Source organism: Onychostruthus taczanowskii, unplaced genomic scaffold, assembly GCF_017590055.1.
Source record: "Onychostruthus taczanowskii isolate IOZ18803 unplaced genomic scaffold, ASM1759005v1 scaffold42, whole genome shotgun sequence".
NCBI lineage: Eukaryota > Metazoa > Chordata > Aves > Passeriformes > Passeridae > Onychostruthus > Onychostruthus taczanowskii.
In genome coordinates, this window is record NW_024501682.1 from 4,729,842 (window position 1) to 4,748,253 (window position 18,412).

Below are 18,412 nucleotides of genomic sequence, written 5' to 3' on the forward strand. Positions count from 1 at the left end.
GAATACAGTTTTTTAATTGTAAATTGCCTCATTTATTCATTTTTGACCAATTCTTCCTGATGTCTTAGAAATACGGTGGTATTTCACATACTAACAAAATGTAATAATAAAGAAATAGTGCTTGTATCATTAACATATTAGTTTATCCTAGCAGGTGATATAAATGTCATTGAACTAGACCATCCTTCCCTCAAGTATGGACTACATACCTATACAGGGAGTACTTAGACAGCTGGACACTCCAGCTGATGCACTAAAATACATGGACCTCAACAGGTCACTTCTCTGAGCAGGGAGATTGCACTAGACATTCTCCAGTGGTGCCTTCCATTGATGCTGTGGTGACACCTCCTCACTAAGATGAGTTACCATAGGCATGTCAGCCCTGTCCCAGCTCCCCACACTGGTCTTCCACAGAACTTGAATTGTGTTTGGGGTTTCCCGTTCATCTCCTCAAAGGGTTTCCTAAAAACCTTGGATGTGTATCCCTTCTCTCATACAATGGAGGTCTCCATAAGGCAGAGTTTGCCTCCTCAGGAGACAGAGGTCTTCTTAGTGATGGGTTGAGCAATACAATGAACTCCCATGGGAAAGATAAACCTATTTCCTGAGACTTAGTTCTACCATCATCTGGCTCCAAGTGCAAGACATTTCTACTGCCTTGTGTTCTCCAACAGAAATAAAAAGCAACACGTACACATGCAAAACCAAATCCAATCTGACAAATGAATATACCAAAACATAATATCCTATCTTTATTCCTATCCTGTCCCATTTTCTTTCCTTCTGACAGAGAGTGAGTTCAGACACATGATGGATTCCAATCATCAGAACTATTGGTAAGCATCCAAACTGAGACAGCTAGAGCACACCCTGCTCTAGCATCAAGGGGCGTGCCCTAAGGAATTATGTACACTAGAACTTGCAACCTGCCTGATACTTATATATCAGCTTAAATAACAGCAAGGATTGTTTGATCATGGTACAACCTCTTCTCCCTCCTAGCCTGAGGAGCTGGGAACAATGAAGCCAATTGTATGCCAGGTGGTCCTGAAGATTTCCTCTAGTTATAGTAATGTATATACAAAATAGAGTAACATAAAACATGCTTGGAAAAAATTGTTTTATACACACTGATCTGCTTGTACAGTTTGACTTCACTTCCAATTCTTCAGTTTATTGTATAAAGAGGAGCAGGTGGGTCAAAGACATGTTTCTGACTGTACAACCTCTGCTTTAACATTACTACCCCAGATCTTACAGTCTGGAGTGAAATGTGCAGAGACATTTCTGTTAATTCTCATGTTTCAGCAGACCTTACTCAGTATGGTTCCCAAAGCCCCTGATAGCCACAAGTGTTTGGAATATCCTTTCTTGCTACTGAAAACTATAGCTATCTTAATATGAAGTTCTAGAAGACTTTTGCCATTCATGTTCTGTACTCAGTTTGGCTTCTGAGCTTTGCCTTGGGTCCTGAGAAAAATTGAGGCATTGGCAGTGGTAGTCACAAGACTTTGACAGCGGCATATGTTCTCAGGGGCTCTTGATGCCTAACTTGTTCCTCCTTCTACATGCCTAAATACATTATTCTGACGTATCCTGCCCAATTGCATCTACACCTGAAGGTCTGGATTGAACGTAGACAGTTTTTTCCAGTAAGTAATGGGAATTTCAATGTTTTCTAGGATGCTAAGTCAATGAATTTGTGTTTCTAAAGAGCGTTATGTGCACACAGACTGAGAGGGGTGGTTGGTTGGAAAACATCCCCCACAGTTTTGGAAGCTCTGCATCAGTTGTCTAGAACAATTCAGGGTTGAGTATCATATTAATCCCAAGGAAATTACCTCAAGCAATTATCTAATTAGGCAGTATTCTCTCTCCCTTTTCCCCCTTCTATCCCATCTCTACCACCATCCTAGCTGTCATCTCATTTGTAACCATCACCCAAGAGGCATATATGGTGAGAAGGTCTCTGGCCAAGTCTCCCACTGGTTATACACAAATGACAGATTTGAAACACATTACAAAATTCCTTCATTCCTAAGACAGCCCAAAATACTCAGCCCCGTTATGTGAAATCTGTTTTCTGCTGTGAAGATGAGAAAGCCATTCAGAAACTGACGAACAAAATGTTAGGAAATTTTACATGCATATGCTAATACACTCGCTCTGCTTAGGTGGAGGTGCTCCCTGTAGCACCGCTGATTATCGGATTATCTAGAAGACATTGCATTTTTAATTTAGCTCCATTTTTTATAAGCTGTGCTAATAAAATCTGCACCCCACGGAAACCCCCTGCTCATTAGCTATTACCCACCCTCAGGCAGCACAAGTCTGTTTACATTACAAATAAAAGATAAAATATGCTCATTGCCAGCTTTCCCCTTCCCGAGGGACACTTGTCATGAATCTATCCTGCGAAACTATCTCTTCACTACTCTCCCCTGACTTCCCCTTGCCCCAGGACACTTTGCCTTCATTTATCTCTTTCGGACTTAACAAACCACTACAACTACCTTGGATCAATTTCTCAAATCACAGTTTAATTATTTAGAAGGAAGTGAGCTTTTTCTCTCCATTAAAACAACAATCCCTACCCCCAAGGAACAACATTAAGTCATTGTTTAATCCTTATTACTGCCTTAGGCCTCCCTTGGTACTGCAGTGTTGTTGAAACTACATTTCAATATTTACCACTTAGATCACTTAAGGGCTGTCAGCTTTAATAAAATTTTATCAATTGGATACTTATATTATTCAGAGTTTCATAAAAATAACAAGACCTGCCTTGGTATTTCACTCATATATGGGCTAATTCCTTTGACTGCTAAGGGATTTAATTTTATTAGCATTTAAACATAATATGAGTGATTTTTTAAACCGATATATATTCCATGAAGTTAGTAAACAACACCATACTAAGTTACATGAATTTTTATATATGCACCACTAGGTTTACAACTGCAATACACACAAATAAACCAACAAGGCAAATATCACTGTGCAGGCTCCTAAAAAGCCTGATCTTTAAAGAGATTTGTCTATCTCAAATCTTCTCTGCAGTGTATAGACTAGTAACAACTCTCAGTGGTAGGTATGCAATAAAGATATCCCACATTCTTGGTTTTCAGAGACTTTCGCTGACAAAAAACATGTTAAGACTTCCCAAATTCAATAAAACAAAGTAAAATTTGACAGGAAATACACCAGCTCAATCACTAGGCTGGTAATGATACAGTATTACTTCATGTTCCCTCTCAAACCAGAAGATTGAACGATACCTTATCTGAAAAAGGCATTTCCAGAGATTTTTGTATTTAGCTGTACTAATTCTAGCTGGAACAGGCAATTTCTATGTACTCCTCCAACTTCTTGGTCAACGGAGATTTCTGGAATCATCCAGCTACAACTGCAGCCCAAGCACTTCCAAAATTTCTCTGGTAAGTGCAGTTTGTCCCTGCATCACTAATAATACCACGACTTGTTTAAACCTAGAAGCTACAGTTACTGTGGTCTCAGGTCTGCAGTAGGTTCCTCTGACTCCAAAAATCTCTAAGGCAGATCCTGTTTTGGACAGGTACTACTGGCAGATCGAGTGCTACGTTTTTCTGACTATTGACTTTGCAAAGACTTCTCAGACACAACTTCTTTATCAATGGTAGAACTGCATTCTTTCTGTTAGAAGAAGGGACAATGTTTTTGCCAAGTGGATTTGAATTTATACTTTAGAGGCAAGGACACTGCACTTGACATTCCGAATGATTAATGCATTGCAAGTCTGAGAAATTTGCACAAAAGGGAGAACAAATACATCAAATATGTCAGTGAAAAGGGCAAAAAATCTACATGCTTTTAAAAAAATTGCTTTTTTCAAAATAAGGATTATAGACCAACTAAAATTCATAGGACTATCCATGTCTATCCATTCTGCCTTTGCCTAAAAAAAAGTCCCATTCCACACTCCACATTTCCTTTTAGACTTATATCTCCTTACCATCGTGACCATCACCCTCTTCATCTTATTTTTAATAGGGTCTCTTCTAGCAGCAGATTTTTTTCCTTTGGTTTTCAATGTCTGACCTTCATCAAATCTCTTTTGAAAATATCAAATGACTTATTTATTGCAGAAAATTTTGGCTCTTCCATCCGTTTTAAATCTCTCTGACAACAGAGTTAAGTACTTATAGAAACTAGGTAAAACTGAAAACAAAAAGAAAAGATAGAGGACTTAGAAGATCTTGGTTCAATTTAAATAATTAATCATACAAGGAGGGTGCTGAGTGTGAACATGTCACTTATTTAGAGGTTTGGATGGTATTAAGTCACTTTTGGATATAGGATTCTCAACAGCTTTCCTATATGTAATCAGAAATAATTACTGAGAAATTGCACGAAACTGGACCAGACTGAATAGAAAAAAGTCTCCTCCTCTGGAATAACAACAGGTACTGCATTTTAAATTGAGACTTGGTCACCCTGCTTTAACCTGTGTCCACTTTGGAACACACACTAAGATGCCAAAGTCAAGTGACTGCTTGCAAATCCTCTAACATTACTTAGCTTCTGTGAGCAAGGCTGGATTTTCATATTAAATGTGACGAGAAAAGTATATTAAATCAGAAAACAAAGAACTACTTAAATTACACTTCTTCAAATTCAGTATTGTTTCCAAAAAAAGTTGTGTCAATTATAAGTGATCAATGCTGATACACACATATTCCCTACACTCAAGTGTGCAGGCTTTTGATATTGAAAGATATTAAAATATCTTGCCAAAAATGGTGATTGCAATTTTTAAAATTATAAGGAAACAGCACCTTGAAAACTTCACTAGTTTAGCTTAGAGAGTAGGGCTAGTTAGTATCCATGATCACGATCTCCAGGAGGAGAGTCACAGCGGCACCATTCCTGCTGATGTTGGTGGAAATTCTGCCATCAGCTTCAGCTGGAGTCAGGTTGCCTCTATAAATTGTTTGGATGTATATTACCACTTATTTTAATGGCAGTAGTAGGAAAAGACTTGAGTTGTAGATCAGGACCCTTAACATACGCAAAACAAATTCAACAAAAAGTCAACGAGCTTCCAGTCTACAAATAAGCCATAACAAGGCAACTGAGGGCCACAACCAAGAATGGTGTTATATGCAGTGGTCATAGTAACCTGACTGCCTAGGGCTTGATTATAATTAAAAGACACCAAGAAAGGCTTAATTTAGAGTGGGCCTAATAATTAACATTGAAGTTGAAAGAGCAGTAAAGCAGGGAGCATGACAATTAAACATGCCTGAGAATGTAAATATATGGATACGAAGTGCAGAGTGAATGTTGCCAATTTTCAAGTCAATTTTCCTAGAGAAAGCTCTAGTGGGACAGACAAAAAACAGAGCTTATAAAAGAACCTGGTTGCAACCTTAGCCACAGAGTCTTGACCACAGCTCCATAATAAAATTACTAGTATATTAAGCATGTGAATGTGGGGTGATACAGAGAAGAAGATGGGGCCCCCATAGCTGGCTGGCAAGCCAACTGCAATTTTAACTAAAAGCAGATGGTTTTCAAGAACGAATAGGTGCAACTTGCTCTTTTATGCAAGTCACGCTCAATTCACAACCATTTTCTTAGATGTACACCTTCAGCACAGGAGTTCATGTGGCCTAAATTGAATGTAATAATCCAGATGGGAGTACAGCGATTCTAAATCCTTTCAACTGGAGGGTCATGTTACGCAGCCCTCCCGTTTAAAAGCATATAAAAACCCAAGCTATTCAGCATGCAGCTGAGAGTGCAAGGGCTTTAATCTTTACATTATCCATATGAATGCACTTTCTATTTTTGTTTATTGTGCCACACAAACCTAATTGCTGTTGCTTTAGAACCAGCAGTCCCTAAAGGGCAACAAATAACCTCAGGCTTTGGTAACATCAAGTTTCACTTTTTGGTCATCAGTTCTAACTTAACCCAGGTCAACCATAGCCAAAAGCTATCACCAGCTGGTGGTGAATGTATAGCCCGTCGTCTCAATCCACCTGCACATATAAAATGAAGAAAAAGGCATGCCCACAAAGAGAAGCATGATCAGATGGCTGAACTGCAGCATAAGCAGGGAAATTGAACTGTCCCCATGTCTAAGGAGGATCCCTCTAGGCAGAGGTGGATTGAAGAGCTGCCCTCATTGACTGAAATATTTAATTGGGAAAGCATTTCAGAAACCTCCAAACTCAGCCCCTTACTAATGGGCAAAGCTCCACCAATATCACTGAGTGGCAACCAGAATTCATCAAGTACTACTTTCTTAAGAGGATCTGTGAATTTTAAAGCTCTTTTTAATAATTTCATATGAAATCTACCTAATGAATTGATAGGTTTTAGGAGATGTCTTCAGAAGGATGGGTGGAAACCTGGATAATCCTTTCTGTTTGCTAGCCTCCCACTTTTCATTTTATCCTCTTGAGCTAGATTGAAATATGCCAAATTGCGTGAGCTGTTACCTTATGGAGCTTCTTGCGCACAGAATACATATTTTGTTATATATGGAGGTGTTAATCCCCAGGTAATCAAAAGCTGAATTAGTTCATAATGAAGGTGAAAGACTCTGGTTTATGTTGCTGCTGAGCCTTATAGGTTTTCTTGTTTTATTTTATTCAAAGAACTATGGGGTGTTAACAACTTCTGTAATAAATCAAATAAAAGTAATATAAAACAAGGCCTACCAGTAGCTCCATCCTGGGTTTTGCTTACACAAGGAAACGCAGCTTGGCATCATCACAGGCACATTGCTAAACCCTGAAGTATAAAAGAAGCACAGGACTTTTACCCTTGTGCCTCCTGGGCCTTGCCTTCTTGTCTAAATATATGCAACCAAACAAGCTGTTTAATTTAGCCATTTGCCATGAAAAAAACCCGCATAGCTCTGGAAAGAGACTTCAAGAAATCACTCAGGGAATCCAAAAATAGTTTACCTGTAGTATGACTCTTGCCTCACATGTCCTCCATGTCTCTGAATCAATTCAAACTTGTAACTGATTACAACACACCAAAATGAATACTGTTAATTGAAATTTTGTACAAAGTAGATGATGATCTTATATGTTTGCAACTTTATGTTCATCAGCTCCACATACAATTACAAAAAAGAAGAAAGATAACAAGTGCTGCTTTCCCTTAAAGATTTATCATTTTTACTTAAAAATGACACCAATTATATAATTTTAATAAAGCTTGCACATAACTTTTTTTTCCTCTCCAGCACTCATTGAAGCCATACAGATGGAAATTTGAGATACACAGAAAGTGGCCGAACCCACCAAAGTTACCCAGGAAGGAGTCTGAGCCTAAGCCTCCTCAGCAGAATCTCTGCTCACCATTTCCTCAACTTGGAAATACTTTCTACTCTTCTTACAGTTAGCAATGCTGCACCAACTCTCCAACCCACGTGTTCACTAAGTTTGCCCACTGACTTCCAATGGATTAGTTCAGTTTCTTTTTCATTCTGCTGTACTTGAAAGCAAACTGATCATGAATAAAAAAAATATTGTACAATTTCTGCTGCATTTGGGAAACAGCAGAAATGCACAGTGCTTTTACTGTTCAATCCAAAATTAATCAGCAATGCAAAGATGCAAAATAATGCCTTTAAAGTGATGTCTCTCTTTGGTCACCCATTTTCAACAATAAAAATAGGAAATTCTACATTCAGGTTCAAATCTGCAGAAGCAATCCTTCAATCATTGCAGGCATCATATTCCCAAATTTTAAAATAATGAGATATACAGTACACAACTAAGGACTCTAGGCAGTGACTCACATTTGAACAGTTACACCATGAAGATGGTTCTATATTTTCCCAAGAAAGAAAGGTTCTGTTTGGATCAGTCTTCATTTAAAAGGCAGATGACAATCAAATGCAATGCAATTTTGTATTATAAAGTGATCAGAATAAAACAAGGAAAAGATGAATCAAAATGCACAACTCAAAATCTGTTTATGTTATTTGGAGACAATGTGGATTTGTCAGTTACTATAGAAGAATTTTATGAAGATACAATTAAACTCCAAAATCAAATCACTGTTCCCCTCCTCTCATTATATATAGGCTGCTTTATAACAAGGCATATTAGGAATACTTACCTTACTTGTATGAGAAAAAAAAAAAATCCTGTTCATTTTTATTATCAAGCATCATATTAAGAACCCCAGCCTGTAAGTGCCACACCACTTTTTAAAGAAACTAATTGCAAACCACTTTCAATATTTCTCCTGTTTTTAATTTAATGCCCTCAGAGATACATAATTGGGCTGGAAGGGAGAGTATTCACTGAAGTCATGAATTTGCTGTATAAATACAAACAAGAAGGAAAGCTAATACAGTAAGGGACTGTGGGATTAATTTTGAAATTGTCTGATTAGTGGATTGCTGCCCGTCAATAATTGCCTTAGACGTTCCCAAGGCCCCATCTTTATTGGAGTCTGGCAAGTGCATCTGCCCACTGATTCCGTCAATCAGGCCTTGCAGCTGGGAGGGTCTTTAGAGAGAACACAATTGTATGTCTGCTGGGGCGAGTTGTTAGACAAAGCAATATATACCAGGCATGATGAACAGTCAATCTCTGTGCCATTGATAACATTCTACTTGTTAATTGCTATAAGCTCCTTCAAGAATTATTTTCACAAAGTACTCTTTGAATTAGTTTGAATGAAATAATACCAAAGGTGTTTCTGCAGGATACAGCAAGAACATTGCACACACCTAGATTACACAGTAAACTTGGGCCTCTTGCCTTCCCCCACTCCCTTTTTAAAATTTTTGCTGCTGAGATGATCTTTGCTCCCTTAGAATGCTATTAAGAGAAGTATGGAAGTATGCGACACTGGCATTTTGCAAGTGCTAAAGCCACTGCATGGATAAAAGAAAAATTTACAAAATCAGAGAGAATCTGAAGTCCATGTTGCTAAGGTGCACCTTCATTAAATAATTTTTAACTAAGTAATTTCCATAAATATTTCTAAGTAAAACAAAACCTAAAAATTGTCTCTGTTTTCTGCACCAGTAGAAAACAATGAACATGTTACCCTCAACACATGAAATATGAAAAAATATTATTTGGCCTGTTGGTCTGCAGAGTGAAGTTCTTCTGACCAAAACCATCCTATTTTTAAGATCACAAAATGTCATATTTTTAAAGCTCTGTATAGCTTGTTTCTTCTATGTCCATTCCTAGACATATCTATGTCTGTCCTGCCAGCATTTAGCCAGAAATACACAATCAATGAGCATAGTTTACAAACAGAAATAAAACAAGTGAACAAAGATATCACACATATTTATATTTTTGCTCTGCAATGAATACATTAGATGTTAATTTTTAGCTATACTTGTATGTTTTTGTAGTCATAAAAATACAAAGCAGCTCCTCAAATGCTGTAATTGCTTACATGCAAAACAAGTCTCCCTCCATTTTATTATGACCAGCAAAGCTTCAGTTTGAAATGCAGATCAACAACATTAATGTTGTAATCAACACTAATTTTACAGCCCACATCATTAGCTTCTGTGGATTTGACAAGGGAGCTGATACTCTCAAAACACAGCATCACCTGTACAGAGACTCACCACCTTTGTGTAAATTCAATTTGAACAGTCACAGTCCTGTTTGGGTCCAAGTGAAATCCCAGTTCAGTGACAGTTGGCCTATGGTTGGTTGGGGTTTTCCCCCATTTCTTTCTTTTTTATACACAGGATACAATTGTTAGCTTCTGTTGGGTAACATTGCCAAATGGGTTTTAAAAAGCTGTACTGAGCTCCCTGTAATGGAATCAGATGGAGCCCAGGATGGGTTAAGGACTGCTGTCCTACCTTCTGCTCTTACACAATCTTTAGTCTCTTGTTTAAAGAACAATCGAGGAAAGCACAGACATTAGAAGTCTCTGGAAAAAGATTTTCCTTCATGCTGCAAGGGTGTTAGAGAAAATACAATTCACCCTTAAACTTGACTTCTAGTTATGCTATGGATAGGCATTAAGCCATTGCCCTGCCTCAAATGAGGTTGTCACGTAACATTTCCACTGTGGAACCCATGCCTTGTTTCATGCAGAGGATGGGCACTCCTCTGATCCTTTATTAACTTTTTCCACATTTGAAAATCATACAGTATCACAAAGTTCCCCTTGAATAGACAGTCTGTGGAGAACTATGCCTTCCCACACGGCTGTGATACAATAGCCACTAAATCAGTTAATACTGTAACTGTCACCCCAATTATATGGGAAGTGTTCTAGTATTTCTCACAACAAACCCAGATATAAGGTACACTTAAAAGACATAGAACATATGCTGAAATAATGAAATTTTACTTACATTTAAAAACAAAGCTCTGCAGCACTCTGGTTTCCCTAGATGTGAATAACTCACTGCAAACCAGCATTAGGGAAAAAAAAAAAAAAAAACAAGAAAAAAAAGACTGGCAGAGAGAAATTTTAATAAACCAGAGATATTCTGGTTCAAAAGACGAGAGGGAAGACTTGAGGAAGCCACTCCTCTCTCAATTGGAAAACTGTTTCAGAAGGTTTTAACTATGGGCAGCCCTGGTTTTGGAGATGACCTGAACCTCCACTCCCATAGGTGGAAATTTTCTTACTGTCGTTTTGCTGGTCTCTAAAAAGGGCCAGATTGTCACACAAGTGACACTGGTTCCCAAAAAAACACACTACTGCAACTTGATCGAAGTGAGAAGTTTAATACTCTGAAACATTGGAAACAGCTGTGCCAAAGGTTGTCAAGGACTTTCAACTGCCAAGGCAGACATTTTCCTTTCCTGTCATTTTGAATGGCACAAAAATCTGTTTATAAATTTAATGAATGACAAAATTTGAAATTCACTTCATAAGCTTTGCCAACCCTCCTTCTTTTCCATGAAGAGTGACCACATGTCATCAGACATAAAAGACTCCATCAAGAGGAAACATTGGACAATGTTTCTTTTCTTTCAGCTCTTACATTATGACTAATTTTGTGTCCCAGAAAACACAAGGCCTCATAAAACACACTGAAGAGTCCCATGTCTGGGTTACTTTGGACCAATTCTAAACTGGATGGTCCACAAGAGACAACACCTTGAGAACAGGCTCAAATTTAAAACTGAGTAACTGTCAGACATAGAGCACACCAGGAAAGATTGTATTTCAGGCAAGCAAAGAGGCTAACAAGCTTATGGTTACATATAAAGTTAATCATCAGTACAGATCTCAAATCACTGAGGCTGTGTGCTCTTGGAAAAAAATTCTACCCAGTATACAAATTGCAGGATTTTCTGTTAGTTTCAGCTTTTAATTGGCTCTGCATTTACTCACCCCATGCACTAAATATAGCCACACAGTAATTTCAAGGGATTGAAGGAAGACATGACAAAATAGTCTTTCAAGGACTCTTCCTGATGGGTATAAATGATAAAAATTCTGTTGGTTGCCCCTGCTACATGTCGACAGACAACACATATGTCACACATGACAGCTGCACTCTCTCACCCAGAAGTGCTGATGAGCAAGGACTGATGTACTCCTAATAAACCAGCTAGAAACAGCAACACTGGCAAATGAGAAACAAATCAGTTAAGAGCACATACTTTGTGTTTCTCCCTCTTGAAGCCAATTAGTTGCATACTACTCTTTAGTTACAATATGCACTGATATGAGATACGCTATTTCCATTAGCTATAACAAATAGCTTATTTTTACCTTCATGGGAGGTACAGGAAGCAAGAGACAACCAGGCTCAGATTCCACAACTACTACATTATCATTACATTACTGCCATTTACATTTCATCATCTTAACTTCATTCCCATAAGACCATTTACATCTTGCAGGACGTTCTTCCCCAAATCCCTCCATTTCCTGCCCCTCCCTCTCCTCATCACACAAAAAAGCAATGGTGGTGCCAATATACAGCCTCTGGTATGTGGCAGTTTCCACTCTCTGCCAAGATATTCCACACATTTAATTCTGAGGTGAAAGTACTTTCCTAAGATTTCACTTCTATTCAGTCTTTGTAAATGACCCTCAAGCATAACAGTTCCTCTCATGACATTATTTCCACATACCTCATTGTGAGTCAGATTCAAAAAATTCTCTGCTTGACCACAAATAAAGGCAGTCTTTCCTAGAAATGTGACTGTCATTGAGATATGAGAAGGAAAAACTCCAGCTTAGCTGATTGTATACTGAAAACACTTTTTATTTAGTAACATACAAGAGTAGCAGGATAAATGGATCTGTAAGATAAGGAGAAAACAACATTAACTTTTCTGAGATGCTGGTCTCCTGATTATTGCTTAAAGACAATGTCTCAACAATTAAAAGCCTGAACTCAACCAGATTTAATAAAGCTAAAAAGTCATTCAGTTTACTGAATGCTCCTTTCTTTGTTGGTTCTTGTGGAGAACAAGAGAGGGAGACAAACCAAAAATTTCTAATAATAACAATTGGGCTGCTATGTTCAACACGCCTTAGTGTTTTTCAATTCTAGAAGCTGAACAAGGTAAAAGATCTAACTAGTGAAACAAGGGGCCAGGTGATCAATTTCAAACGTGTGTCAGCTCCTAGTCAGGGACAGAAAGCCTATGAGATGAGATTTGAGTGCTTTAACCTGAACTTCTGTTTAGATTTAAAATTCTCAGTGCGATGACTCACCCTCATCTGGACATGGCCACCAGTCTTCTCCCACTTCCAAAGCAAGGAGAATCTCTTAGGATTCTTGATGCAGCTAGAACATGCTCACAGGAGACCTGATAGTTATAGAAACAGCATGAAACCCAACCCAACAGACTTGATTAAGAGCAGCAATCCCCATTGTGGAAGATCACACAGAAGCAATAGTCTTGCAATGGTCCCTCCCAGATCAAAGGACTTTGTTATTTCCAAGTTACAGAATTTGTGCTATTTCTAGCTTGCAGAAGCTGTAGTAAAGCCTGTGGTGCAATGCATACACATAAGATTTGCTGCTCATCTCTAGGAGTCTACAAATTTGCTAAATTGGTTGCTGTTATGAGTGACTTATATCCGATAAAATACCCAACCATAATTCTAGATGGTCAGCTCCTAGAAATACCTGTCAATAAGCAGTGATCTCCAACAGCCTCCTGGCAGGAGGTACCTGTAGCCAGCACAGAGTTACAACATCCACCAGAGGGACCATTTAGAGACTCAAGTGGAAACAGGCAATTGAAGTTCTCTATAAACTAGTCACTGAGGTTTGCTGTAAGAAACACAGACACATCATTTACTTGTGAAGCTTTATAGAGTATGGATTCAAAAGGATTTCTCAAAATGAAACACTTCTAAACAGTTACAGTTTCTACATGCCCATGAGGCCGGTGAAGAAACTTTGGGACCAGTAAACAGAGGTGCTCTCAAACCTCTAGGTGGTCCCTAACGGGAGGGAATGGAATTACTGACTTGCTCAACCTTTACATAGCCCCGGAGACATATGAACTCCCTTGCAGCTCTTTCTGAAACCTTCAGCAAAAGGGAGGCAGAGTAACAGGGACTGGCATTACCAGCTTGTTCCTTCCACTGTCTTGCAGGATTGATAGTCTTGAAGCTGGATGTCCTTAAGCAGAGCTAAGTAGGTACATGAATTACTCTCAGGAAGTCTAGAAAAGCAAGGTGCTATTCAGGCTGAACCAAGAACTCACTCAGCACTCACTTCACAGTGGGCAAGGCTCCTTATAAAAAGCTCTGAAATTAGACAAATATGATTCATGTTTGGTTTCTAGCTTCCAGGCATAGAGTTTCTAAGTGTATTTGTTGTTAAATAAATACAGACACCAAGTTCAAGACACACTACCACAAAGCTGTTAGATTATTTGTTCTCCTGAATTATGCATTACTTTCCCGTGGTATGCAGTTTTTCTAACACAAGTACCCCACAAAGCCCAAATTCCAGCGTGTCTTTATGCCATATGGACCAGCTTCTCCAAACGTCTGCTCCTCATGGAAATTCTATTTGTTTTCCTATTGATTTTATTATGTTTAACAGCATACTAAATCATTCCTGAGGTTGACAAGTTTCTGGAAAATTGATATATGCTGTCTAAAACTGCCTGAGGCAGGAATAAAACCAAAACAAATGGCTTCTTTTAAACTCTTGTTTTGCATTACTACAGCCAGGCATACAAGTGCCATCTTGCTTAGCAGAAAAATTCTTCTCCTTTGTGTGATATCTGAAGCACAGGAAATCTTTAGAAGCTCTTCTTATGTGTCTGCATATCAGGGGAAGGCGATTGCAAAATACCAGACTATTTGAGTGAGGGTGGGACTAAAAAGGCAGACTGTCATCCAAGATCAATGGGCTGGATTTTCTCTCTGGGGAGAGGTGGAACTACACTACAAGGTGAGTAGATGCCTTGGAATCTACAGCTTAAGGCAAAAGTAGAATTTTTAATGAGACTTTAAGACTCGTATTTAATTCTTCTGAGAAACTGTACTTTGAAGCAATTCACTAAGACCAGGAGGAAGCAGGGGTTTGTTTGTTTGTTCAAAAAATTTGAAGCCATCACCATTTAGCAGTACTGAATTTATTCCAAAGATTGGACAGCATTTCAAATAGGAAAAAGTATCAATTAAGGAAAAAAAAAAATCATGTCTTGGTTCAGAAACTAAAGGGGGAGATGAATTACAGAAAACAGTTTTGATGCTTTGATGTCAGAAATCTGCACACCACAAGAATTCAACATGAAAACTGACAATTAGATTAAGAAGAAATAATTTTTGAATCTCCAAAGTTCACGTGCACAAATACTCATCCTTGTTAAGACTCTCACTGGGTTGTTTTAACTGCTGTGTTTGGCAAAGAAAAAAAGAAATTGCAATGGAAAAATATTTTTTGTGGGAAGTAGTTAAGGCACTGCACCAGCTGACAAATAATGGGATTACATTTGCAGAGCTGCAGACATGTAAGACACATGACATGAAGTCATAAACTTCCCATTTTGGTGCGGTTAAAAAAATTTGAAGAGATAGACACTATATTCTCCTACAGTCCCTGTGATAACACAGGATAAGCTGCTGAGGTCCACTACAGAGAAAGAAAACTATTTATGAGTATGTACAATGAGTTGTGGGTTGGTCTTCTGCATAGGTAAAATGCTTCCTGTGAATTAACAGGAGAGAAATAGTCTCAAGATGTCTTGCATTTAGAGAATTTCATGATAAACCAAGAGATATACACAAAAATGCAAAAGATGCTACAGTCCTCACAATATTACAGATTAAGAAAATGAATTTCAGTAATAAACAAAACAACACAGAAAGAGAAAACACTCTTTATATTATTAACTAAATTGAACTTCAGGAAATCAAGTTTATCGCCTCCTTAGAGAAGGCCAAGCAAATCCAGTTAATTTGCTAAGTACTTAGATACTGCAGAGATCATATATAAAGTTTAACACAAATCATTCTACTGATGGACATACTGCTGTAAGTGAATGTAACACCTGCAGAAAAAAAATAAAATTTAACTTCTTTGCTTTCCATCTCTGTTTTCCAAGACAGCAACATTTTCTAATTTCATAACATACAGTTTCATAACATACAGTTTCTAATTTCTAATTTCAAATCTACCTTGCAAAGTATTACAGGAAAATTTCAGAAGGCCTGAAAAACACTATTCCAAGCTGTGCAGACTTTAACATAATAGCAAATGGACAAATCCATTTCAGTGGATTCAGTGGACAAATCCATCGAAGCTAGTAAGATCTGTCTTCCTTTTTTTTCATCTGCTAAATGATTCTTTAATCACCAAAATACACTGTCTACAGCTGGCTCATCATTTCAAAAACTAAAGCACAGAGCTGGGAGCACCTTTTCCTAACTCATGCATAGACCCTGTGCCAGCAGCTGCTTGGACATTTGTAGTTAGAAACCTTATCATCAAAGATCTTTGACATTTGCTATAGTGTATTTGGGCTCATCTGTTGCAGACCAGAGCTTCTGCCAACTTGTGGGATCTCAGCACATCACTGTGGATGTGCAGAGACACCAGGGGAGCCCCTGGGGGGCTCGGAAACCCTGGAATGATGCCAAAAGGGTTTGGTGGTTGGATTTCGATCCATCAAAAGGAGAAGAACCTGTGACGGAGGAAATGAGAACTTCTTGGGTGTGAATGATACCTTTATGGAGGGAAATATAAATTTTAGAAAAATAGGTACAGGGGGGTCATGAAGGCAAGATGGAGGATTCAGGGCGTGGTCCTGTGTTCTTCTTTCTTCTTCATGTCTTCCATTTTGTGTGGTGATGTTGGCACTTGGAGATTGGTTCGTAGTGAAAGTGCACTTGTCTATAAGGATGAATAGTATTGGGAAATAAAGGTAAATATGTCACACGTAATTTTTACTATAAAAGACACAACCGCCCTGTGGGCGGGGGAGAGTGCACTCGACTGTCCTGCTGAGCGGACCTCGGCTGGGCAGAGAGAAAACTTTGTAGATAAGAGATAATAAACAGAACTGAAGACCGAAAATCTAAGAGTCCAGACTCGTCCTTCGCAATCGCGGCCGCCCAGAACCACCTTTCCCTGTGTCGGGGCAGAGACACATAACAGCGGACCCCGACACCAACTTAGAGACAAGTTGGATGACTGCAAAGGAATAAATGCCCAACACACCAAAATGCCCTGCAATATACACCTGTAAACTCCCTGTACATATATATATATATATATATATATATATATATGCACTGTCACTGGAAACTAATCTTCCAGTATACCAGTCCTTTGCAAACTTGGCTCAAGAGGTAAGTCCTTTGAAACACCACCAAATACCACAAAACCAAGAAGTCTCTAGTTAGAAGAAACAAACCTCCTGTTCTAGGCATTCCGAGCAGGAAACAGTGAGCATTCAAAGTGTTAGTGATTAAACACGTGTTGGAATAAAAGACAACTAGGACTGTTAACTACTTGTAGAACCAGTACACTGAGAAAAGATGGACAGAAATGTTTTTATTTTGCACAAGTATAGAAGAACACAAATGTCTTTTGACACCTCTGAGCAAAGTTCCTCAAACTACAAGGTACATCAAACTGTGTTAATTCATGATAATTGAACAAGCAAAATAATACAGGTAAACATACATCAAATAAATTAAAGATAACTATTTCTAAGCCATCAATAGTTTTAGCAGATACTTTTTCCTCAGTCTACTTTTGATGCAACATCATTACCACTTAAATTCAAAAGATCATTTTTTCCTGCCACTAGGACCCCTCCTTTAGACTGTCAACCAGAAAACAGGCAAACTGAATGGCTGTTTTTAGGGAGGGGAACTATAGATGTATCTGCTCGTGCAGTACTAACTGAAGATTAAGACAGCAAATCTTGCACAGACAACAGATAAGAGATCTGTCTGACAGCCCACTGGAGCTTCATTTGCTCTGCAGACAAAATAACAAGGTTGCTTGGAGGTAATCCAAAAAACTGTTCCAACAATTATTAACAGAAAGGATACAAGAAATATGGTAAAACTGTTAAACTAAAATTAAACAAAAAAAAAAAAAGCAAGGCGCTGAAGGTTTCAAAATGTGTTAATTTTCAATGTTCATTAAATGCCTGACTCTCCATAACCTTGCTGACATAACTTATCCTTTAAAGTCAAGTCTCAGTTTCCTAAACCCTTCTCATAAAACACGAATAAGATCCAATGTTATCCTCAGTCGAGGAATATCAACATTAAGCACTTTGACTTCCACTCTTTCTCCAGGACCTAGGCCCAGGCTTCTTCTCTTCTTCACTTTAGAGAGTTTTGCTTCTGTTATGTTTCGCACTGGAATCAAACCTGCTTTTCCCACACCAATATCAACAAAAACTCCAAATGGCGTTGCATTTTCAACTTTTCCAGTCAAAACAGCACCAACACTTAAGTCTTCAAAGCAGACTATGCTTCTCTTGAAGTCAGGTTTATCAAAATCTGTTACAGGAAACAAGAAACACAAATGAGACTCTGGAGAAAAAGGGTGTCTGAGAGTTGTTTCCAGATGATTGTTCCTAATTAATAAGTCATCCCAAGGTAGATCTTAGGTCCCAAATACTGTTTTCTGTACATCTTTAAATAAAGACCCATCTGTGGTAAACTTGTTTCTTATATTTTGTGAATCACTTGAAAATACTTAGATTATTGAGTAGGTATACTGAATTTTGTGTTATGAAACTATCATAAGGGGATCAGAAGCGTGTTGCATAGTAGGTAGTGACTGAAATATCCTTTACATTTTCTCAGATCTAGGGAGTCACTTGAGGTGACTCAAGCTACATCAACTATACATGAAATTCTATTCCTATAGAAATTTCTACACATGCACAAGAAGATGAATACTGAAACTGATAGTTTCATCACATACTAAAAGAAAAGTCAGCAATGCACT

At 38.2% G+C, this 18,412-nt stretch overlaps 1 protein-coding gene across 2 annotated transcripts in view; it reads right to left on the reverse strand.

Annotated features, from left to right (window-relative positions):
- Nucleotides 1–16,973: 16,973 nt before the first annotated feature.
- SRBD1 (S1 RNA binding domain 1) overlaps nt 16,974–18,412 on the reverse strand; it is a 124,722-nt gene continuing 123,283 nt past the window's right edge. For both annotated transcript variants that reach the window (XM_041413639.1, XM_041413638.1), the window contains exon 23: nt 16,974–17,958. In XM_041413639.1, coding sequence (XP_041269573.1) covers nt 17,669–17,958 — 290 coding nt within the window. In that variant the 3' untranslated portion in view covers nt 16,974–17,668. The remainder of the gene's footprint in view (nt 17,959–18,412) is intronic.